This window comes from Convolutriloba macropyga, chromosome 11 (assembly GCF_964194025.1).
Source record: "Convolutriloba macropyga chromosome 11, txConMacr16.3, whole genome shotgun sequence".
Lineage (NCBI taxonomy): Eukaryota > Metazoa > Xenacoelomorpha > Acoela > Convolutidae > Convolutriloba > Convolutriloba macropyga.
The window spans coordinates 55,535,751-55,560,643 of NC_134478.1; the positions used below are offsets into that span (position 1 = coordinate 55,535,751).

At 37.8% G+C, this 24,893-nt stretch overlaps 1 protein-coding gene across 4 annotated transcripts in view; it reads left to right on the forward strand.

Annotated features, from left to right (window-relative positions):
- LOC142349407 (uncharacterized) overlaps positions 1–24,893 on the forward strand; it is a 192,965-nt gene that overhangs the window by 165,420 nt on the left and 2,652 nt on the right. For 3 of the 4 annotated variants that reach the window (XM_075400939.1, XM_075400938.1, XM_075400937.1), the window contains exons 2-5: positions 8,720–8,949; positions 16,444–16,458; positions 16,641–17,033; positions 17,568–18,534. In XM_075400939.1, coding sequence (XP_075257054.1) covers positions 8,755–8,949; positions 16,444–16,458; positions 16,641–17,033; positions 17,568–18,534 — 1,570 coding nt within the window. In that variant the 5' untranslated portion in view covers positions 8,720–8,754. The remainder of the gene's footprint in view (positions 1–8,719; positions 8,950–16,443; positions 16,459–16,640; positions 17,034–17,567; positions 18,535–24,893) is intronic. The other variant, XM_075400940.1, reaches the window with a different exon arrangement.

A 24,893-nucleotide genomic window follows, 5' to 3' on the forward strand; every position in this document is an offset into this window, starting at 1 on the left:
TGACCGATAAAGTGTGCTTTAATGTCATGGACCGAACAATGTTTCTAAAAAGTTATTGACCGAAAAATATTAAAAAAGGTCTCTGACCAAAAAATGTTGCCAAAAGGTCGCTGACCCAAAAGGTTGCTAAGAGGTCGTGTCATATACCAAAAAATGCTTTGCAAAAAGGGGTTGCATAGATTTCTTGTTTAAAGAAAAAGGCAATACTCGGTGTTTCAAAAAACAAAAAAATTACTGTCAAAAAAACAATGGCCGATTAATTGTTTAGAAAATGATCTGATCACGAGCTGAGCTTCTTCAAGACACGGTCTTAGACCGAAAAATTTTTGATACTGAAAAGATGAGAGAGCGGAATTGTATCAAGACAAAGATCGTTTATGACCGAAAATGTGGTTTTTTGTAATTTATTGTCAAAAAATTGCTGTTGATGAAAAAGGTTTTCAGTTCACCGGAAAAAAATCACTCACCAAAAAGTTCATAAAATTCACTCACCGAAAAGTTCATAAATTAAAATTTGGATAATTAACATTTGTTAAATCAAATTTTCTGTCTACAAAAATTTTTTTGAAACAGAAATTAAAAATTTGAAGTAAAAAAGACCTAAAGGACGGCGATGCAAAAACCAAAGTTAGGTACCAGAAAATCATATTTGACAAAACTTATATGTCTTGAAATAAATACAAATTTTTTGCAATCATTAGATTACTTTATATTAAGGGCTGGTAATATCAAATTCTTGGATTCAAAACATGATAGGTTTATCGTTTTCCATTACATTTTTCAAAGAAAACCTTGTTGGTGGATTTAATTAAGTTCTGTGTTTGTTGATTTCTTAAAACTTTTTTCAAAGTTTTGCCAACGATTCTTTTTTCTCAGCACATTTCTCGTTTTGTGCACATCAATCGTGTTCTCTTGAGCACTTTCATATTTGTTTATGAGAACCGGAATTCATGATCTGACCCAGGATCTGCCTTCTCTGCTCTTTTGAACTGTTCTATTTCTCCATCTCTTCATTTTCTTTCTCTACCTTTTTTTCCTGTTGTGCCATTTTCTCTTTTTTCTGGTCTTCAAGTCTTTTCTCTAACTTTCATAATCTCTTTTTGTGCTCAAAATTTCGGTTTTGTTTTTGCGCTTGCTCAAAGCTATCTCATTGTTCTTGTATTTTCTTGCTCATGAATTCGGCTTCTTTGTTTTTTCTGTCCCATTTTTCTTCATTCTATTTCTTTTCCTATTGTTTGATCATGGTTTTTGTTGAATTGTGTTCTTTCTCTTCTTTTGCTCTCTCATCAATTCTGATTTTTACTTCTCTTCTCGTTAATTCTTTTTTGTTCGCTTTTTGCTTACGTTGGCTTTCTCCAAGACTTGTTTTTTTCTTGTTTTCCTTCTCTGCTTTCAGCCATCCTTTGTTGTCTTTTGGGTTTTTTGTAATTTTAATTCTTGGCTGTCCGACCCATTTTATAATTCTGCTGCTACCGATCTCTCTCCTACTCTCCTTCTTATACCTCATTCTATCTGTTTTAATTTTTTAATGCTATGTGAGAACGTCTATTATTCTTTCAATCGCATAAAATCTTTCTTAGATATTTGGCTGTCCATTTTTTGTTGGTGTGTCCAAAGTAGTTTTGCAAAAAAATTCATTGAAACGATCGCATGTACATCAGTTATCACGATAAAGTTTTCAATGAGAATGTCAATTGTTAAACTAAAGCTGACAAGTGTTAAAAGTCGATATAAAACTGTTAAAGTACTAGAGCGTTTTCGCAATAATTTGCATCGTCCGGAGTTTAAAATTTTTTAATTAAAAATTTACAGATATGCATATTTACAGCAACGTCTCTTGATTCTCAATTTAAATTTTCGAATTTTTTCAGCTTTCAACCTTACAGTTTGTTAAAGTGTTAAAAGAACTTTAAAACTTTCAATATGAGTCTTTTTCTGTATGAGTGTTGAATAAGAGATTTTTGTTTTGATCCACAATATAACATTGCTCGCATGGCAGTTAGAAAAACTTTGGGCAGAACATGCATTTTGCAACTAATGTTTCAGTGTTAGTTCCCTGCTTTTGTACTTATCCCGCGTATTCAGGTGTGGGTTCCGTCTACTAATTTGTAAAGCTTCTATGGTCATAAGATAAGTTTTTTGCTATCCTGGCGCATATCAGTTATCTTATAATTAAAGACCGTTAAAGCCCCCCTGTCTTTTTGTTTCTTATTCACTATCTAATTATTTAATCTTCTGGAGCAGTACCACACCATGTCCTTCTTTTTCTCGTAAAGTTTATCATCAATATTTTGGCAACTTGCAAGGAACCAATTCGCACACTTCTCACATTCCACTCCGTTTCTTCTATAGGTGACTCTACGGTTGCTTTCAGGGCAGGCCTCATAATCATTTTTAGGGATCTTATTGATGATCTCTTTTGTTGACTTGATCTGTTTTTCAAATGACTTCATCCAAATGTTAGCCAGAGTTTCTGCAAGTGATGCTCCCATTGCTAAGCCATCCACCTGACAAAACCGTCTGTCATTGCATTTAAAACAGACATTTGTCACAGCTACCTTCAAGAGCATTTTCAAAGTCGATCTTGACATATCAGGGGCGTGGTCACTCGAATACAGGCTCCTCAAGGCTACTTCAATTGCTTCATTAACAGGGAAATTTGTATATGAGCTCTTCACGTCCACGGAAACCGTGCTCACATCAGGCCCAAATTTTATGGATTCTAGTTTTTTACGTGCATCCAGCGTTGACGTCTCAATGTTAGCACCAGGTGCTTTATCAAAAAATGGCCTGAGGAATTTATTCAAATTGTAGTAACTACTTCCTGGTTGTTGTTGTTGTTGTTGTTGTTGTTGTTGTTGTTGGGGATTCGCAGCGGGTTCACTGCAGGGCTGGTTTATGCCCAGTCGTCAGTTGTTAAAATAGAGTCCATTTATTTCTGCATACATGGCAGTCGCAAAAGGTTTGCCAAGTGCAGATGTTCTTATCGCAAAATCTTTTATTGACAAACTCCTTTATTAAGTTTATCAGTCTCTTCTTGAGTCGAAAAGGTCTACTGAATTCAACATATTTCACTAATCGGTTTGCGCGTCTGCAGTTGCGGACGGTGAATTCGCTTCTCGCTTTTTCCGTTATTGTCTTTTGTAGCCGAAAGACTTCCTTTGTGCGTCCGTTGGCGCTGGTAAGGTCAGGTAGTTCGATATAGTGCGAGCTTTCATGCATGACTTTTGCGAGTAGAAGTAGGTCGTTCACTTGGAGAAACATAGGCAACAGGAGAATGTTGAGCAGCCGAAGTTGACTGATGTAATTCACTCCTTTGTTTCCCGTGATCCATTTCAGTGCTTTCTTTTGAAAGCGTTCGAGATTTTGTAGCTCGCTTCATGATGGGTTTATGCAGGTGACGCCGTGCAGCAAGACGGTTTGTGAAGCCCATGTTTGATGAGTGGTTTAACTTGTACTGCGACGTTACGTCTGAGGAGGTACATTACTTTGTTGGGTTTCTTGAGTCGCTCTTCTATATGTTAACTCCAGCTCAGGTCATCTTTGATGTGAAGTCCCAAGTTTTTTTTACAGTATCTGCATGTTCCCAATCTTCACCCAAAAAATTGAAATTAAACTTTTTCCCTCAGAATGTTATCTGAGCACATTTGTCCTGAGCCAGCTCTATCTTGTTTGATCTTAATCACGTTGCAATGCTGTCTAGGTCATCCTGGATGGTCATATGATCTTTTCCAATCGCGAAGATTTTCAGGTCGTCTGCGAAGATGAATGGGTTTGAACACTTCAGCGCGTCGGCTAAATCGTTGATGAAGATGCAAAACAGAAGCGGGCCTAGTAATGAGCCCTGAGGCTTTCCACTATTAACGTCACGAACACCGAAACATGTGTTATCGATTCTGACGAACTGTTTTCGGTTGCTTAAGTAGTCCATGAGAACTTGTAGGAGACATCCTCCTACCCCAATATTTGCAACCTTTCTTAATAATTCGAAATGAGGTACTTTATCGAAGGCTTTCGAGAATTCCGTGCAGAGCGCAATAAAATCTGAGTTTGGATCGTTATCGAGTGCGTCGTGGATCTTTTTCAGGAAAGTATTCATTTTTCTGAAAAAAGATCAATTTTTAACAAATCCATGCTGGTGCTTTGTCAGGAAGCAAAGTGGTCGTAAAGAGACACGTAGATGCACTTTTCCAGGATTTCGTTTTCTATTTCCAGTAGGGACACTGGACGGTAGTTTTGTACGTAGCGTCTTTCTCCCTTCTTGTAGATTGGCGTTACAGCGGCTGTCTTCTGTGTGTCGGGTATCCTTCTTTGCTTCTTTATCACCTTCAGAAGCTTATTTAGGACGACCAAGATTTGTCGTGACGATTTCTTGAAGAATGCCGGAGGGAGTCCATTTGGGCCCCTGGATTTAGTAATGTCCACTGTGGACACGAAGGAATGGTTGTTTTGGAGAGAAAACTGATTGGAACAACTCGTTTATTATGTCGACTTGTTTGTGGACAATGATGCTCACACTATCACCACTCACGATTTGCTTCGGAAGGCTGAGATATTTATTGAGACTTTTCAGATATTTTAATATAACGTCGGTGTTTCTTGTGGACATTACATTCTCCTGGTAGTCTTTCCTGTCTGCCTTGGCTGACTCGGTTACCAAGTTCTCCAGCTTCATGACTGCTGTTTTCCGATAACTCGTTGGTTTCCTTTCAAGGAGCCTTTTCTGCGTTTTCAGTTTTTTCATAAGATTTGACGTAAATGCCGAGATTCATGGAGGGAGGCTTGGGCGATGTCTGGTTCTTCGAGGTACATATGTCTCAGCCACTTGGTCTACATATTGGTAAAACTTCTTCACACATTGTGTTGACGTTTTTATGGCAAATAAGTTGGAACGGGTTGTGCTTAAGAAATTTATTCATTCCATCGTAGTCAGCGTTTCCAAAACTCCTAAATGGTTGGAGTACGGGTTTCGGTTCAGTTACTGGGCAATTGATCGAAAGATGGATCGCATCGTGATCAGTTCAGTTGTATGTCCTGGGGAAGGACTGATCCTTTTCGGCAAAGAGAAAACAGTTTTGATAGAAAGCCAGGTCAAGAGTGTTATTTGAACAGGTCGGAAAATCAATGGCTTGTCTGAACAGAGCTTCGTCAAAGATTTCGATGATTTCGTTTTCTTCTTCGTTAGAGCTGCTTGCTGTTTTCCAGTGTGCATCCGGGAAGTTCAAGTCGCAACAGATTAGGGCAGGTTTTGACTTTAGAATGTTTTTAAGGAGATCGGTGATATTATATCGGTATTCACTGCCTTTTGGTGGGTTGTAAAATGAACAGATTTTCACTTCAGATCTGTCCATTTTAATTTTGCAGGCTAGGCATGAGTCAAGAAGATCTGCCTTGATCTTCTCAGAGTTTAGAGAGTTTTTCACTGCTATGAGGCTACCACCGTGGGCGTTTTTATCTCCCAAGAGTGTACGGTCGCTTCGATATACGTTGTAGTCATTTAAAAGTAGTTCGGAGTCGCTGATCAGTTCGTTCAGCCAGGTTTCGCAAAGACATTTGACATTGTAGTCCGCTATTTGGACTGCATTGGAAAGTTTTGCTCTTTGGTCGATGTTTACCAGACTTCGTGTGTTGAGGAAGAATGTTGAGGAAACCTAGTCATGAGGACTCGATTTTCTCAGATTCTAAGTGAACTTTCTTCCCGTCATTGAACAGCTCCGATTTTCGAATTCATAACATCTCTCGAGGAACGCCTTGGTCGAGTAGTTGACGTCTTGTTTTCAGAATGGGGTTTTCCCTCATTGCATCTTCTCGCGAGAGAGCAGGCAGGAAGTAAATGTTTCGCTTGGTGAGATGTTCCCTGTTTCCATGACATTTTGACAAGGGCAGGTGTGCTTGATGTTCCATCGCTACCGTGACCAGACGGGGTCTAGGTTTCTTTCGCTCGGGGTCGAATTTACCAAGTCTTTTGAACTCGAGAACATGTGGCTCAGCTCCAATCGTAAACAGTATTTTGTACAGTTCAGAGTTCGTTCGGAGAGAATTTTCGGCTTTAGAATTCGATGGTTCTGCTTTTAACCCTTGGATTCTGAACCTTTGGTTGATATTGTTATTTGAATTTTGAGCCTCCACATTTTGTGCTCCTTTGGGTTTCTCGCTCGTGGTTTTTTCCACGGCGACGACAGCTGCGTATAATTTCTCCACTTTGTCGCAAGTGGTCGATATTGCTTCTCCAATATTCGAATCGACTAAGTCCGTTAGTAGTTTTTCCATGTTCTTTAATTTTTCACCTACGTCAAGGACTTCCACTTTCTCAGAGACACTTGCTAGCGCGCCTCCTGTGATGAAATTAGCTTGCTCGTTATTTTCTACGCAGGTGTTGCACAGTAGCATTGCATTCATTCCTTATTCTTCTATTGCATTTATAGCAGCAGGTGAGAGGGCGATACATAGAGTGATTAGATGCATGTGGGTGTTACACGATTCGCAGAAGTAAGTTTTCACTTGGGCCGGTGTGCCTCGCTTGCATGTTTTGCAGTTTCTACCCATGGCGTGAGATCTTCTATTTCAGTTTCTAGGTTTAATTTGATGGGTGCCAAGGAAATTAATCACTAGGGACTTACAAAATAAACTTAGAACTGACGACTGGTGTAGATGTAGATTGGTTTTGATCAGTGCCAAGGAACTTAATCACTAGGACCCCACAAAACCGGGAACATCTTCAAAAATGAAGCACTTACTAAGTACTTCTTCGCTTGCTCTTGCTTCTTTCTTCGTTTAGCGTTGTCTTTTCTTGATGATTGCTGTCAAGTTTCTGTCGTATTTCTTGACAATAGAGAGATTTTTAACTTCATGGGCTGGTTTTTGATGGAGTTTTCGGTATTCGGTTATCAGCTGTCGATCCTTCTCTTTTCGTCTCCACAGAAGGTCACGAAGGACGATTAGGGTGGGGATTCCTGTTGCCTTTAGCTCCTTGTTAACGTTGGGAGCTCCCGCTCGTTCACAAAAAACTATTCCAATAAATTTTTTTTTAACTTCTGTATTTCGGTGACTAGCTGTTCCGCAGTTAGGGGGATTCTGGGATCAAACTTCGGATTGGTCGTGGAGTTGTTTATCAAATCGTGCCAGAGGATGACTTGGGGAGTCGATTGATTTGATGAGAAACAATCTTCAACTTATCTTTCGCTAGAGGATGCAGGTTGTAGCCAGACTTTGTGATGACTCCTCGAAGTTGTCGTCTGTCTCGGATATTTCTTCCAGGGCGTAGTGAAGAGAGCTAGCTCCAAAAATATACATCATTTAGAAAGGGCCACAACGGCTGCCCTAATGAAACACATAACCTGAAACTCCGGTATAGACTGGGCGTAAAGGAATTCCATGGGCGTAAAGGAATTCCATTCTTGTGAACTTTTGCTAGGCGATAAAGTCTCGCGGGTTGTGCTCCTGTTGAACGCATTTTTCGATAAAAATTCGCGTAATAAAGAGCTTTTCTTCATATCAAGCAACGTGCTGTTGATGTCTTTCTCAATCTTCAGAGCAATGTCCGCCAGCTTTTTGTGATATCATTGCGTCTTCATCACACAAAATGCCGTGCCCTTATCAAAAGGTACAGCCACGATGTCGTTATCTTTCAAAAATTTTGCCATTTCACAACCCCTCTGTCTACGGGTCTTTCTCTGACATTTTTAGCGTTCCATTATGCAGAGGCGTCAATTTCACACAGTTTCTCACCATCAGTTTACGCCATCACACTCATCAATTGTTAAAGTTTCAAGATAAGATGCATTCAGAGAGCCTTTACGGACTTGCTAGTAATTAGTTAAATGTCGTGCAGCTGTTCCAAAGAATTTTCAATTCAACGACTCTAATAGCGTATGTGGGTCCATTGGGTGGATCATACCCGCTTTTTTGTTGTTTTATTGGAAGCTGTTCTACCACTGCTGATTTCAACCAAATCCTTCAATTGATTTGATCAATTGGTGAAACCTTTTTAGCACAGAAATTCTGGTCTGTAGTGTAAAACGGACTCATCGAGGGAAATCACAGGGGAGGCGCTCGATCAAAAATCTTGTGTTAGAACAGTGCGTTCAACATCGAACTCTTCTGAACAACAAGTTCACAGTCTTGTTGAAGTGAATGTTGACTTAATGTTGAATAAATGGAACTATTATGCAGGTTCACTATATCTACAAATAATAATTTCGTCTTATTTACAAACTGTTATTTACGAATTGAAATTTTGAATTGATTGTCTGGTTTTTTTTATTCTCACGTTTTCCATATATATATAAAATGATTTAGATAAGGTGATTTTTATTTCTAGATGTGTCGTTTTTTTGGTAATATTGGTTTCCCAGAGAGAATTCTGTCTCAGTGTCCTCAATATTAATAACATAGTCTTCAATTTACAGTTCTGTCCGGTAAATGTATCGGTAACAGGGCTCTTTTCTTTTTCTGAGCCCTTTATATACATAAAAACTTACTTTAATAGATCTATCTAAGTGCGATCAATCATAATGGTGTGTTACAAATACTTGTGAGCTATAATAAAATTGAACAGATGTTCTTCTGGGGATTTTGGGTGTCCACTTTTGTGTTACTACTGAACTGTTGAAAATCAATGAGCACTTGTAATAATCACAATGCTCTCCTATAGATTAGTTTTTGTAAATTAAAATGGTTTTGAGCACGTTGTTTTTGTAATGGTATTGTGAAAATTTTCAGAGAGTACTGTTGGTGTGTTTATCAGTTGAAAGTATGCTGCGCAGGATGCAGAGCACATTTCTGCGCAAGTCACGCAAATTAACTGCTTTAACTACATTGCTTTGCTGTCTCTTATTTATTTACGTACTTCGCTTCTATCAGGACGACCTCAGCAAGAAGTCCTATGGGGGTGAGTTCACTGGAGAATTCGATGGCCGAGTCACGTGTGAAGGCTTCACGTCTAATCAGGTAACCTGTCACTTCCTTATCCACCCGTACGTTTTTTTGTAAATGAAATTTTTAATCTTCCCCCACCGTGCACGTGCTATTTTTACGGGTAGCAAGGTGTGTTATAACATTTTTGCATCTGGAGGTCAGAAACGACGAGGCTAGCAGGGGATGTATTCTGTTTTATTATTATTTCTATTAACTCCAATACCTGGGCCCTCTCCGTTATACGACTCTCCGTTTTAAATTCTGCGGTATATTATTTAGTGCTTCAGCTTATGTTCAAATTGCAAGTGCGCACTAGAGTTGCAAGTACTTTAGTAATTGCATTGTATATTAGTTATTTTGCCAGTGAGTTACTATGTTGCAGCTATTATATAGCCTCATTGAGTTAGTGTTCAACTTTAGTTACCATCAGGCGATAAGCCCCTATTCCACCCTATCCGCACAGTACAAGGTCATAAACAAATTGAGGTTGAATGTCGCAAGCAATTGCGGGAATATGTACCATTACACCGATATCTGATGTTTCACAGTTAGTTTCTATTCATAGTTAATAAAATCATGCGCAAGCCTCTGTCGACACAAACGTCGGCTTTTAACATTTGGCTAAAGAGTATGATACCGAATTGTACGAGTAATGTGTCCTTACTCTTTCATTTTTGAGTTCTATATTTTGGACGGTTGTATTCAGTTCAGCCAAAGAGATTCATTTTTGTAGCTGGATCTATTTTGCCCCCATAGATCATGGGCATTTAACAGTTACACCCCCGTTCCCTGTTTTCCCGTAGTAACATGCTATTTAGCAACATTGCTTGTGGGGGCGATTTTGGGGGAGAATGGTGATTTACCATTTTTTGCTCTTTTCTCGTTGCCGTTAGTGAACACCCAAGCTTAGTGTAAGCAAGTTATTTTTGGAAATGATCTGTTGCGGCCGGATTCAGTTGATATAATTGAGCATATAACTACATAACCTACGCGGAACAATAAAGGATTCTGTTTTCAATTGATTGAAGGGTTGTGAAACGAGGTTGTAAAGTGCAATGCCGCACGTAAATAACTTGATTTTCTTTAGTTTTTAGACAAAATTGAAGACCCTCCCATTATAGCTCCCAGCTTAGTGGTCATATAACCTATAGCCTCCCAATAATTTAGTGGGGGCTATAATGGGAAAGACCCGAACCGAGAGAAGAAAGAGTGTAGATTTCGTTAATTCGGTTTTTTGAAAGATTGTGAGAAAAGTAGGTGTAAAAAATTTGCGTTTTGCAGGTTGTTTTTTTTAAACTACTCAATTCCAGGTAGTTCTTCTTGCACATGTTTACTAGTAATTTTGTGTTCGAGAGTTTTTTGAGTAGCTTGAGCGTTCAGACTTCAAACGATTTTATGTTTGGATCTTTAACGGTCTACAATGAGATATTGCGTTGCTCATGGAAATTCGTTTGTGGGCATTCGATTTGATTCGCAGTATTTTTAAATTGTTTATAATTAACAAAATTGATTAAATCAAGTTATTTTTGAATTTTTCTCAAGCGAAGTTTGTAGCAATTATATTAGACCTGTTGATCTTTATTTCATGTGATTTTTCGCTTGACCGATTTTTCTTCTGACCCATTTGACTTTTCGTCCTCAAAATTGAACAATACAGCTCCTCAAAATTGAACAGTACAGGAATATTGAACAATACAGCTCCCAATACTGAACCAAGGCGTCCCCCAAAGTTCAGTATTGGCAGCTGTATGGTTCAATATTGCAACCGCAGATCTTAATGACAACATGCCGGACACTTACATGGAGAAGTTTGCTGACGATGCTAGTTTCATTGTTCGTTGACTTATGGAACGGGCAATTACGAAGAAAATGGAAACGGTGGGAATGGTGCCTTATTAATCAAAGTGTTCTGAAGATGAAACGGAGATTTTACAATACCGTTCAACGGTAACTCAACCATCGCCGAAACACAATACGACGTAGAAGCCTTGAAAATTCTGGGACTGACACTTGACAAGAAATTGAATTTTAGTAAATATGTCAAGTCAGTAACGAAGAAAATGACATCGAATTCTACCTCATCAACCGTCTCAGGAGTTTTGGAATGGTCAAAACAGATCTCTCATATGTTTACAATACACTAGTGAAAACACAAATTGAGTATGCCATTACAGCTTAGGCTAGTGCTAATGAGCAATACTTTGTTACCATCGACAACATGCAAAAACTAGCAACCAGAGTGGACATCATTGACGAATTCGAAACAGTCAAAGACATTATTCAAAGAACAGATAGAGCTGCTAAGCAAATCGCAAAAACTTCCCCATATTCTATATGATATGGTCAACGAGAGAAGCGAACAGAGTTACGCAGACGAAAAACTACGCCACAGACGTGTTTTACCTCTCACAAATATGAAGCAAACTTGAAAATCTTCCCCTACCGAGTGTTTAAAATCAACAATTTTTAATGTTCTCATATTTTTCAAGGTCTTTCTACATTATTGAGTTTGTTTGATGGATTTCAAAACAATTTAAAGTCTCCTATTCTTTAAAAAACGAGATAAACAGGTGGCGCCCAGAGAGCTCACTAGTCTCAAAGTATGCGATTAGTAGAAACGGTTTTGGAGACTTACACTTATTGGGCGAAGGGCGGTTCTTAGATGATCCAACACACGCCACCCCCGGTGCGCTCACCTCACACGCCTTCAATTAAGCTAAAGCTAGCCTCACTTAACCTTGGCTAGCTACTGACGAAGCCAACCGCTTGCCGGTAGTTTGGGAACAATTTGCTCCGACGTTCCTCGGTTATGTTTGCCTGTTTTTGTCTGTTTGGAGATTTTTTCATTTTTTTTGCCGCCTGTGCTTTTCAGAATATTTTTCTCTGTACAATGGTTTTTAATTGCTCTCAAACAAAGTTTTTAGCAAATATATTTTAGTCCTGTCGGTCTTTTTATGCGATTTTTCGCTTGACCGATTTTTCGTCTGACCCATTTGACTTTTGTCCTCGAAATTGAACAATACAGCTCCTCAAAATTGAACAGTACAGGAATATTGAACAATACAGCTCCCAATACTGAACCAAGGCGTCCCCCAAAGTTCAGTATTGGCATCTGTATTGTTCAATATTGCAACCGCAGATCTTAATGACATGCCTGGCACTTACATGGAAAAGTTTGCTGACGATGCTATTTTCATTGTTCGTTGATTTAATGGAACGGACATTTACGAAGAAAACGGAAACGGTGGGAATGGTGCCTTAATCAAAGTGTTCTGAATGAAGATGAAACGGAGATTTTACAATACCGTTCAACGGTAACTCAACCATCGCCGAAACACAATACGACGTAGAAGCCTTGAAAATTCTGAGACAGACACTTGACAAGAAATTGAATTTTAGTGAATATGTCAAGTCAGTAACGAAGAAAATGACATCGAATTCTACCTCATCAACCGTCTCAGGAGTTTTGGAATGGTCAAAACAGATCTCTCATATGTTTACAATACACTAGTGAAAACACAAATTGAGTATGCCATTACAGCTTAGGCTAGTGCTAATGAGCAATACTTTGTTACCATCGACAACATGCAAAAACTAGCAACCAGAGTGGACATCATTGACGAATTCGAAACAGTCAAAGACATTATTCAAAGAACAGATAGAGCTGCTAAGCAAATCGCAAAAACTTCCCCATATTCTATATGATATGGTCAACGAGAGAAGCGAACAGAGTTACGCAGACGAAAAACTACGCCACAGACGTGTTTTACCTCTCACAAATATGAAGCAAACTTGAAAATCTTCCCCTACCGAGTGTTTAAAATCAACAATTTTTAATGTTCTCATATTTTTCAAGGTCTTTCTGTACATTATTGAGTATGTTTGATGGATTTCAAAACAATTTAAAGTCTCCTATTCTTTAAAAAACAAGATAAACAGGTGGCGCCCAGAGAGCTCACTAGTCTCTAAGTATGCGATTAGTAGAAACGGTTTTGGAGACTTACACTTATTGGGCGAAGGTCGGTTCTTAGATGATGACCCCACACACCCCACCCCGGCGCGCTCACCTCACACCCCTTCAATTAAGCTAAAGCTAGCCTCACTTAATCGTAGCTAGCTACTGACGAAGCCAACCGCTCGCCGGTAGTTTGAGAACAATTTGCTCCGACGTTCCTCGGTTATGTTTGCCTGTTTTTTTCTGTTTGGATATTTTTTCATTTTTTTTGCCGCCCGTGCTTTCAGAATATTTTTCTCTGTACAATGGTTTTTAATTGCCCTCAAACAAAGTTTTTAGCAATTATATTTTAGTCCTGTCGGTCTTTTTATGCGATTTTTCGCTTGACCGATTTTTTGTCATGCTCATTTGACTTTTTGTCCTCAAAAACGGGATAAACAGGTAGCCCCCAGCGGGCTTTAAGTGCTCTTAAAACCTTTCAGCTCACTAGTGTTCAATTATGCGATTCACAGAAACTGTTTTGAAGACTTACACTTATGATGTAAAGGGCGGTTCTTAGAGGTTGACCACACCCCCCCCCCCAAATTGGTTTCAATGTTTGAATTCAAATCATTTTAAACCTCTCTCCTCCTGCAGTCAAACACTTTCTCCTCCTGGCTGAATCATGCTACAATCAGTCCTTGGCTGTCGTTTGAGAGCATTTATTCGACATGTAGTATACCAGGTTTTTGTTTTGTAGCGAAATTTTTTTGTTCGCGTGCGGCTTTTAAAAGCAATTTTTTTGCAACTTTACATGGTTATGAGGTTTGATTATGATATTGTATTGGTTTTAGACTTGTTTTGATTGAAATTGAAGGTTTCAAGTGGTTACTTTGAGGTTAATGCTAATTTGGAGGTTTTTGATCAGTTTTGCTGATTTTCAGACGAAATTTAACGATTTTTTGCCGGTTTTATTTTTTTAATGCTTTAATTGGGATATGAATAGAAGTTTGTTAATTAAGGAATGTTCAAGTACCAATTGACGAAAGTTAGCTTGTTATAAATTAATTTTTTCCTAGGAAAATTGACAGAAATATTGAGAAATTTTAAACCATTTTTAATTTTTTTGCATTTTTTTCAAATGTTAGAAAAGTTTTTTTAGCCTATAATGACTTGCCTATTGTTTTGCGAGATTTCTCATTGCTCTAATTGCAAACGAATTTTTTTCGGCTTTTTGTTTCCTTGTACTATTACAAAAACTCATTAAGTTTTTCTAGCTTTTGTTTTTTCAAATTGATTTTGGATGCCGTTTCTATTCTTCCTTAAATTTTTTATGGCATTTGTGGAGGTTCAGTATTCATAAGAGTTGTTCTAGTTGTTTTGTCATAAGTATGGGCAATTTTCTCCTTCGAGTTGTTACCGGAATTCTTCCGGCTATTTCATGACTGAGCTTTCAAAACGGGATAAACAGGTAAAGCTCAGCGGGCATCAAGTTTCATTAGAGGCCCTTAGCCGCGTTTACTTGTTCTTCAAGTACTTAGAGTGGTGAAGCTACTGGGAAGGCCGTAGTTCAAGGTTAACAGGTCATTTTCAGAAGTTTTTGGAGCCCAAAATGTTGCAATTTTTTCTTTTTTTCGGATTTTTTGTTGGACCAGTCTGAAAATGAGGTTTGTAAATGTTGGTAAAGGTCTTTTGCAAGACGTAATTACTTTTTATGGCCATTTTATGAGCTATATGTATTGCTACATCAAACATAAACACGGTAATTTTTTCTAATTTTTAAAATTTTTTCTAGTTTTTTTTAATATTTTTCTTTCAGCTCTTGGTGTCACAATAATAGGTTATTTTTTAGTTTCTAGTGGTAATGGAATGGTTTTCAACTTCACGAATTTAACAACCAATTTTTTTGATAAAACTTGCAGTTTTTTCAAATTTTCTGACATTAATTTTCTTTATTCAAGTTTTCCAGCTCCAGGGGGCAAGAAATCTCGTCTAGGATTTGCTAATAGTTTACTGCAAAATTTTTATTGGCCATGGCGTAAGCCAATTTTTTCATATTTTTGAAAATTGTTGTCAAATTTTGGGTTTCTCTAACCTGAACAGCCAAAACATTTCCTTTAGTTTTTGATAATATGTTACTGCATAGTTTCTAGTGGTAATAGGGAATGTGTTTCAAGATTTTAATATTACAAATTTTACCGATTTTCAAATTGTAATTTTCTCTTTGACTTCCTGAAATTTTGGTCTTTTTCCTCAGTGGTCAGGGGTTTGCTGCTATTGAGTTTGCTAGTATGTTATTGCAGAGTTTCTTTTGGCAACAAAATATTTTTCTGTTTTTTTTTAGATTTCAAATTTAAGTATTTTTTTAATTTTTTTTGATTGTTTTCAATTTTTTTGAATTTTTTTGTGTCATTTTCTGAGTTTAACTATCTTTATTGGCCAACGAAGCTTTTTAAATGTTGTAGATGAGTAAAGGACAGAACTCCACAGAGAAAAAATGAATTTGAACATTTTTTCCAGGCACATTTTCCAAAAATATCTTAAAATTTTTCCTTTTCATTTGAAGCATTTTTCACATTTCTTTTTGAAGCATTTGTCATTTTTTTCGAGATTATCTACCTTTACTGTCAAATTAATCTCTTTCAAGTCTTTTGCGTGAAATAATGATTACATTGTGTCATAAATGGCCTTCAGTTTAAAAGCTTGAGTTTTAGGAATAATTTTTTTTGTTTAGTTTGATTTTTTTTGTTTCTCAACTTTCGAGATTTCGTCTTTTTGGCTGGGATTGTTCAATTGATCTGCTGGTCAGGTACATATGGCCTGTTTTTCATTCAATTCCTTGGATTGTATTTCAGGACTTGTCCTGCTATGTTGTTTTTACTTCGTCGAACAAAAAAAATGTTTCGCTTTACATTATTTTGCCGCTTTTTCAACATTTTGCGTGAAATCTTTTTGGCTGCTCTAGGCTAGTTTCTCTCTTCTCTCATTCTGCTAAAAGTGTTTTTGAACATCAGTTGCTCAGCAAAGCAATTCAAAATGAACAGAGTCCGTATAAAAATTGAAGTCAGAAATAGAAACGGGATAAACCCATAAAGCCCAATTTTAGATGCCCGCTATTTGAACGTCGTTCCTATAAGTATTAGTTAACTCTCTAATGCTTATTGGTATTGATAGTAGCCCCTGTAGCCTCTCTCTAAGAAGCAGAAGTATGTTCAACTACGAAATGCCATCAAAATAAATCGGACTTAAAAAATGTTTTTGTACAAAAATCTTTTTTTTTTCAGTATCTATTCTTTCAATCCCAATCATGCTTATTGGAATCAACGGCGGCTATTTTTCGGCAATCTGCCGGGTATGATTTATAACTCTGTGTTAGCGTGTTGTATAAAAAAATTTTCTCTTTTCCAAAATGATAGTAAAATGAAGTAAATAGTTTGTTAGCGAGCAGATGGCTGCGGCACAATGGGATCTTACATGGAGTCGAGTCCGAAGTCTTCAGGCTATGTTTCCAGCTTTTATCCGTTTACAATTCAGTGTTTAGTAATTGTATCTTTCATTATAATAACTTCCCTTTATAAAGATATTCATTTTAGTCAGCTACCTTGGCGGTAAGTGAAAGCGAGATTATCTAAATGTGATTATGTTTTGCATGTGAGAGAGTGACCTAATATCTTAGCTAGAGCTAATAGATTGCGTGAATGTTGGAGTTCTGAAAAATTAGTGACAATAACGTTCAGTTTTGTAATAATGGCTGACAGCTAGCAAAAGTGTTATAAAATACGAATTTTAGGTGCTCATAACGACTCCGAACAAAATTCTGCTCTACGATCTGAAATCTGGGTTTTCACGACTTATTCACAACGGCGATGGGCTATATTACAACTCGTTCAAAGGCCCAAACGCGAAGGACCCTCATTCTGGAAAGTGTGTTCCGACTGTATTCGTGAACACACGGAAGTATTACGAGAAGGGGAAAGAGATGATTCCCGATAAAGTGCTCAAGATTGACATGTCATCTGGGCGGGTGTTGCAGACGTACATAATGTCCTACTCGTTTTTCACCCACGATATGATCAAGTACAATGATAACATGTTTCTGGCCGATACTGGGCATGGGCTGGTGTGGAATATCGAAGTGCCAAGTTTTGAGCCAAAAGAGAAGCTGGCAATGTTTAAAAAAGAGGTATTCCAGCTTTTTTTTTAAAAACTTCCGCGTTTTTTAAAACTAAAGCCGCGTTGCGGTATTTGAGTTAATCGGCTTGAGAGTTATTTTGTTGTATGTAGTTCATTTTAGTTGCTTAATTGCGTATTGTTTAATTACTCTCAAACAAATTTTGTGGCAATTGTATTATTCCTGTTGGTCTTTTGTAATGCGATTTTTCGCTTGACCAATTTTTCGTCTGACCCATTTGACTTTTCGTCCTCAAAAACGAGATAAACAGATAGCGCCCAGGTGGCGACTTATATTTATGGTGTGAAAGAGGATTCTTAGAGGTTGACCCAATATAAAAGCGATTGGTAAGTGCTTCGGTCGAGGACGCCGTAGGTCGCGGGTTCGGATCCCTCCCTACATGGAAATTTTTGTACCTACAAAGAAATGTTCTTCTTTGCTGCAGCCCCCTCTGAATTAAACTGCCCCGCCTGTCGTTCGAGAGCAAATTGTCCGACTTTAGTCGAATTTTGTTTCTTTAATGATGTGATTGATTTGTTACTTCAGGATCACGTTAACAACCTAGCTTTGCACAAGGATATTCTTTTCGTTATGATGCACAGTCGAGGCGTGAGTGGACTAGCCGTGGTAGACCTGAAAACCAAAGAAACTGTCGTTCTTAGAGGCGTTGGCAACCAGGCACATCAAATAGTCCTGATCCAGAACAAACAGATCTTGTATTTGGATTCGGGTCTGCCAGGACTTAAGGTTCTGGATTTGGCAAATTTGAAAGTTTATACATTGTTCGAAGCCAAAGGTGAACCGAAACGATTCCTGAAAGGACTTTTTGTAAAGGACAATGTTGCTTACATCGGATCGACTGTTGCGGGAAGTCGCCAATGGCGCCGCGATATCGAGAATGATGCACAAATTATAGCTTTTGATCTAAAAACTCTCAATGTCATCTCGGAAAAGAAGATAGAATCTGATGGAATCCTGAACACCATTTCTCAACCGTTCTTCCGCGAAGATTCAGGTTTTGTAGCTTCAAATACTGACTTTATTCTGGTCACTGATAACATGGAAGTCACACCAGGTTTGAAGGTCGAGTACAGACAGAATGCGGAAGACGGTACCCACGGGGCCCTCATCAGTCGACTGAAAAACGGACTTGGACCAGCAACTTCGAAGGGTTCCATGATTGAAGCCGCTGAACCTGTCAAACAAGTTGAAGACACTGTTAAAGTGAAGGAATCTGCGGTCCTTGGAATTGGCGACGTTGGAGGCGCTGGAGGTCCTAAGAGACAAGTAATTGTGTATGACAAAACTGGAAAAGATCACAGTGAGGTTACGCCGGAGAACTTGGTTGGAGGGGAATGGCCGTCGGGAATGAAATTCATTGATTTGATGTGGAAAAATATGGATAAGAAAGCGGATTTGACCTCAAAAGTCGATAGAGCGGAGGATGTTCAGCTGATAATGGGAAATTGTGACGGAAAACATCTCATGCTGAGAGAAATGCTGGTCAATTTGCGTTAGTAGAATATTGATCATTGCTCTCAAACATAGTTTTTAATAGCCGCGTAGCGATAGCGGCTATTATTGGGGACATAGTCAAATGGAGTGATGATTTTGGTCACGCTGAAGTACCAAAGAGAGCGAAAATTAGAGTAGGTTTAAGGCGTGGTTTTTTTTCCAACTACCTTTAAAATGGAGTCAGAAATTGGTGTTTGAACAAATTTTCGGTTTTTGAGAGGGAGTTTTTCTTTTCACGTGCGTCAATTTGACTTCTGTTTTTAGAGTTACTTTTCCCTGAGAGCTTTTAGTATGATACATATGTGTTCTAATTGCGTCTAGTTGAAATTTCTAGAATTCATCAAGGGGAGGTGACACTTTTTATGACCTGAACACTTTGTCAAAAAAACATAAAAAAATATTTGATTTTGTCCTCTTTCATAAATTATTTGTTGTTTTATCGCTTAGTATCATCAACGACAGGTCTCTCTCTGGTTGATAATGAGGCGCAAAAGAGCCTAATTAAGGGCCCGAGTTAATAGCTTATTAGTTTTCATGACTTTGACACTACTTTTTCTCAAAAATTATGGGTTAATTTTTGAGTTTTTTCGTTTTTTCGTACTTTTGTAATTTTTGTTGTCTTATCGTTTATTCTCATTTATGACATGCATCATAGGCTGCTAATAGGGTTTATTTTTGTCGATTAAATCGTTTCTGTTCAAAGCTGAAGTCTTTGTCTCTGGCATCAAAAGATAGATCTCATTTTTTAGTCTTGCTTGTTTTTGTTCTTGTGGTTAAATTGCTTAATCTTAATGGTGACAAATTTATTGCTCTCATTGGACATCTAACACGGCTAATTTTTGTGTCAGGTCAAAGCTATATCAATTCTTTGGTTTGTAATTCTGGACTTGTGCTATGTTTTTTAATTCGTCGTCTCCATCGATGATTCTTGCTACCTAAATTCTTCGAATTGACTTTTTCAATTTCAGTGATTTCTACTGCTTCGCAGTTAAAATTTGTGTGCGTGACGTCATTTCTTCTGCTTTTAGATCAATTGCGTGACTTACCTCACTCAGAAAATTGACTTTTGAACTCACTTAATGAACTTTAAATTTTATGACTATATTACTAGTTAAAGATCAACAGTGCGCAGCTAAGTAGTGCCAAACGTATATGCCTTAATTCTTGAGTATTAGTCTTGAGTTTTCGACTTCGAATATTAATTTTAAAGCTCTATTAGGGCTTATTCCTTATAGAGCGTATGTGTCTCATAAAATGACAGTCCAAATCTAACCCAAAAACTTTGGTGGTCTATTAAACGACTGGTGGTCAATCTGTCTATCTTATTTCTTTAGTTGTTTCAAGTCATGGAAGGCCACAAGCGTCTATTGCGGCTATTTTCCGGCAATCTGCCTAATATGTAAATGGTTTTTATAAATTTTAGTTGTCCTGGTGGTGTTTATGCGATTTTTATCTTGGTCGATTCTTTATCTGACGCTTTCGAGTGACTTTTGAACTCCCGAGTTCTTAATTTTGCGTGATGTAAATTGCTGTTACACAGTTTTTGGTAGCCTAACTCAAGTTGTGGTAGTTTACTACTTAACGTCAGATTAAAAGTGCGCCAAAATTGGTTTCGTTTTTTAAATCTTAGTGTTTGTATATAATAATCTGTGATACCCTAATTTTAAGACGCTTGGTGTCATGATGCCCCTCGCTGACAAGTTAGATACAATAGACCCCTGCCTGTCGTTTTATAGAATTTTGACCGGACTTTTCCTGGAAGGTTTAAGTATATCGATGGCTTAGTTCTGCTCGATATTTGCAATATGTCATTTAACAAAAAAAATTGAAATCAAAGGTGTATGCTCGGCAACCTTTTCTGTCGATCATTCTAATTTGCTTCGATATTGTCAAAAAATGACATTCGAATTCCCGTCAAAAGTAAAATATTTTAATTGGAGCGTTTTGACTTCGAGGTTCTCATTTGTGGAGTTAATAAGTTTTCAAGTTAACATTTTAATTCCGTGTATTTTGGATCCTCTCAGCTGTAATGGATCTTTTTAATATTTCTTGTTTTTTAAAGCTTTCTGAATAGTTTAACAAAGAGACACTGTTTATTTATCCCGCATTTTTCAAAAGACATCAGAAGTTTAGCCGAACGTCTCTTTTATTTCTATTTATTTTTTGAGGTCCTCCCAGTCTAACATGTGCAGCTGAACAGCTCTTACTAATAGCCGCGAAGCGATAACGAGGTTATTATTGATCTCATCGTAGTTTTGTAATTCGTCGTCTGCGTCGATTATTCTTGAGGCCATTTGACTGCTTCATTTTCAGTAACTTCTACTATTTTGTAGTTGAATTTCTCTTATTGTGCATCGATTATTCATTTGTTACTCTATTTACTGTTAGCTTTTAGGTCAATTGTGATACGTTTTCAACGTTCCTCCTAAAAATGGCTTCTGCACTAACTTAACTAACTTTACGTTTTGAAAGCTTTTACTAATTGAAGATCGATAGAGTGGATCTAATCTGTTTCAAAAAATTTAAAATGTCTTATTGTGATTAAAGGGATTGAATTTTTCATCTTCCAACTTTTAATTTTAACAGAGCTCTTCTTTTTTAATAGACGCAAAGCGTTAGCTTGGGCTATTGTTGGCCTTGGTTTATTTCGTCGCTCTAAGGTTTTTATTACAACCATATGACGTCACAATCACTTCAAATCTGTTTTTTAATTGCTCTCAAACAAAGTTTGTAGCAATTATATTAGTCCTGTCGGTCTTTTTAATGCGATTTTTCGCTTGACCAATTTTTTGTCTGACCCATTTAACTTTTCGTCCTCAAAAACGGGATAAACAGGTAGCGCCCAGTGGGCATTAAGTGCTCTTAGAGCCTTTCAGCTCACTAGTCTCCAAGTATGCGAATCACAGAAACAGTTCCAGAGACTTATACTTACGGTGTGAGGGGCGGTTCTTAGATGTTGATCCCCCATGCTGCCTCCCACCAGCCCCCGGTGCTGCCCCCAGGTGGTTAGCAACTAACGAAGCCAACCCGCTCGCCAGTCGTTAGAGCAATTCGTCCGACGTTAGTCGGTTATGGTCGTTCATTCTTTCATGCAATTTCAACTGAATTGCGTGCGTGACGTAACTTTTCACTCTTAGTGGAGAGTTTTTTGGTTTGCAGGATTAAGTTTTTTGTCACACACCTATTACCTAACTCTCAGGAATGACTGCCCCACTCTCAAACTGACTTTTCTTTATGGTAATTCAATGAGATAAGATGAAGTGAGTGTGTGTCGCTCTAATTGAAGGTTAATTGAGAGAGGCTAAAAGAAGCAGCAAGCAGTAATAAGTTAGAGATTCTTAATCAAAAGATAACATTGAGCATTTAATAAAAAGAATTCTGTTGTGAATTGTTTAATAGCGGCCCTCATCTTCTCAGCTGGCTATTATAGCGCTCCTATTTTTTTTACTTCGTCGAATAAAAAAATGTTTCGCTTTACCTCATTTTGCCGCTTTTTCAACATTTTGCGTGAAATCTTTTTGACTTCTCTAGGCTAGTTTCTCTCTTCTCTCCTTCTGCTAAAAGTGATTTTGAACATCAGTTGCTCAGCAAAGCAATTCAAAATGAACAGAGTCAGTATAAAAAATTGCAGTCAGAAGTAGAAAGGGGATAAACCCATAAAGCCCAATTTTAGATGCCCGCTATTTGAACATCGTTCCTATAAGTCTTAGTTACCATCTCTAATGGTTATTGGTATTGATAGTAACCCTGTAGCCTCTCTCTAAGAAATAGAAGTATGCTCAAATACGAAATAAATATAATCCATCGAAATAAATCGGACTTAAAAATGTTTACAAAAATCTTTTTTTTTCAATACATTCTATTCTTTCAATCCCAATCATGCTTATTGGAATCAACGGAGGCTATTTTCCGGCAATCTGCCGGGTATGTTTCTTTTACTATCTTTTTGAAACAAAGCTATTGCGACTGTGTTCTTGCTTTCTGCCATTTATGTTATAGCTTTTTGCAAGTTTAATATAGCAATTACATCCTTTTTCTAAACCATAGAATTCTTGAAAATGATAGGTGGGCACTTTATCTATCTTTATTCTTTGCTTTTTTCAATTCCAATGAAGGCCGAGGAAGTATATCGCGGCTATTTTCTGGCAATCTGCCGTCTATTATTTTTCTACTAAAATTTGAATTAAATAATTTTTTAGATTTAAAATATTTTTGCGATAACCTGTTGAGACCTCCGATGGTGACCCTCCCATTGGTAGGTGACAAAAAGCTACGCAACCGCCGGTATATAGTCATCAGACCTTTGGGGGTTCGTAACAGGTAACAGATGGCTAATCAAATCCTTTTACTCCTTTGAGATGGGTCTCTCGGATCTTTAGATTGTGGAGAGTCGTCGGGTTGCGAGCGTCTAATCTCTCTCCTTCCTACTTCTCTGCCTTTACTGTAGGGCCAGCCACGTTTCTCGTTGCACTTTATGACATTTTGACATTTTAATGTTGACATTATAATGTTGAGCACATTTCGGGCATTGAAGCATTAGACTGTTGTTGTTCAGTTATTTCTTAGTTTTTGTGTGCTTTAGATATTTCACAACTTGCTATTTTCTCATCAGTCGATCTTGCAGAATTTCTGCAGCCCCGCATTGAGGGTGAGCTTTTCTCATGTGAGCTTTCCACCAGCGTACTGTCTTGTATGACTTATTGCGGCCATTCAAGGGGCAGAAGAGCGGTAAAGTTATTGGTATTCGACCATTTCTGGATCTACTTCTGACTCCATATTGGTTTCACTTTGATCGTTTCTTCATTTCTTTTGTCGTAAACATAGAAAACTCTGCTATCTGTGATCTTTCGCCTACAGATATTGTAGTAGCATCAACCTTGTCACAGCATTTCATCGACTTTAGTTTCGCGGTCAAGTCTTTTCTTTTCTCGACCTTTAGTCGTTTTTGAGTGTTCTCACCCAGTCTTTGAAATATGTCTTTCGGTTCGTGCAAATCAAAATTAGCTCAGGGACTTTTTTTAAAATTTTTTGAGGCTTACCCAAAGACTGGCTCTTCGGGCCGTTAACTCAGACTCTTATCTCACTTAGAGGGACAGCTTCGCTCAAATCCTCTACATCACTGTTTTGTCATTCTTCATGACGATTTTTCATTCTCTTTTTAGCACTGCACTCAGTTTCTAAATATCAGTTTTCCTGGGGATGATTGTTTCAAGGCCATACAGCAAGACTTGTTATATAAAAATTTCTATTCGTTGATACGTTGTTCTCAGTCTAAGTGTTCCATTGACTAATGCTGCCCTGAGGTTTACAATTGCCAATCTAGCCTTAGTTACCTGCAACTGCTTTACTGATATCAGAGTTAGTGGTGGAAATAATGCCGAGGTATTCAAACTCTGACTCCACTTTCAGTTTCATTACGTCAGTTCCAATATCTGAGTGCAAGAGCTTATTGGCTTTTGAACTCACTATCTAACCTCTGTCTTTGGAATAGAGATTTCCATTCCGGCTTTTACTTTTTCTTTGAAAAGTGCAAGCTTTTCTTTCAGTTCCGGCTGACTACTGGCGAGGAGTACTAGGTCATCTGCATATGCAAGGTATCCGAGGACCTCCTTGTCTTCTGCGAGCGTGATTCAACGGATTTTGTCAAAAATCAGATTGAATAAATGGGGCCAAGGACACAGCTTTGTCTTATCCCTCTTTCGAAGAAACTTGTAAGTTCTCTCTAGTACGCCTTCTGCACCGGAGTGGAAATTCCAGATCAGGGTTCTCTTTGGGTCCTTGATCCCGTCTTCGAGCAGTGTTTTCATGAGAGCTCCTATCTACAGAGTTGAAGGCTTTTACAAGATCAATGAACACCATTTACACGTCTTTCTTTTCTTCTCTTGATCAGTTCGGCTTCAGAAAAAGTCGAAGCACCCTTCAAGCTATTTGGATGTTACGGAGCTTAGTACAGACTGCAAGAGAAGAAAAAGAAGCCACCTCCGGTAACAGTTTTCGCATAAATTTGACATTTTTAATGTTCCTGACCTTTCAATTAGTTACAGAACTTGTTGTTTTATTTATCGAAATGTCGTCAAATCAATCACGTTCAACGGAATCTAAATTAGGTTTATAGAGTTTCGAGGACTTAATTGAGAGTGAGCGGTTCGTTTAACTTAACTTATTTTTACCCATGTTTAGTTGTGTCATTTTTGCCATTTGCTTTTTTTAAGCGTTCTTTTTTTTACAAGTACAAGTTTTCGTTTTACATACTACATTCTGGAAAAATTGAAACGTTATTTTCGAATTTAATTAAGAAGTAACAAGTTGAAGTAAACAATTCGTTTTCGGTTTAATATCGGAAGTTTTATCTTTCAA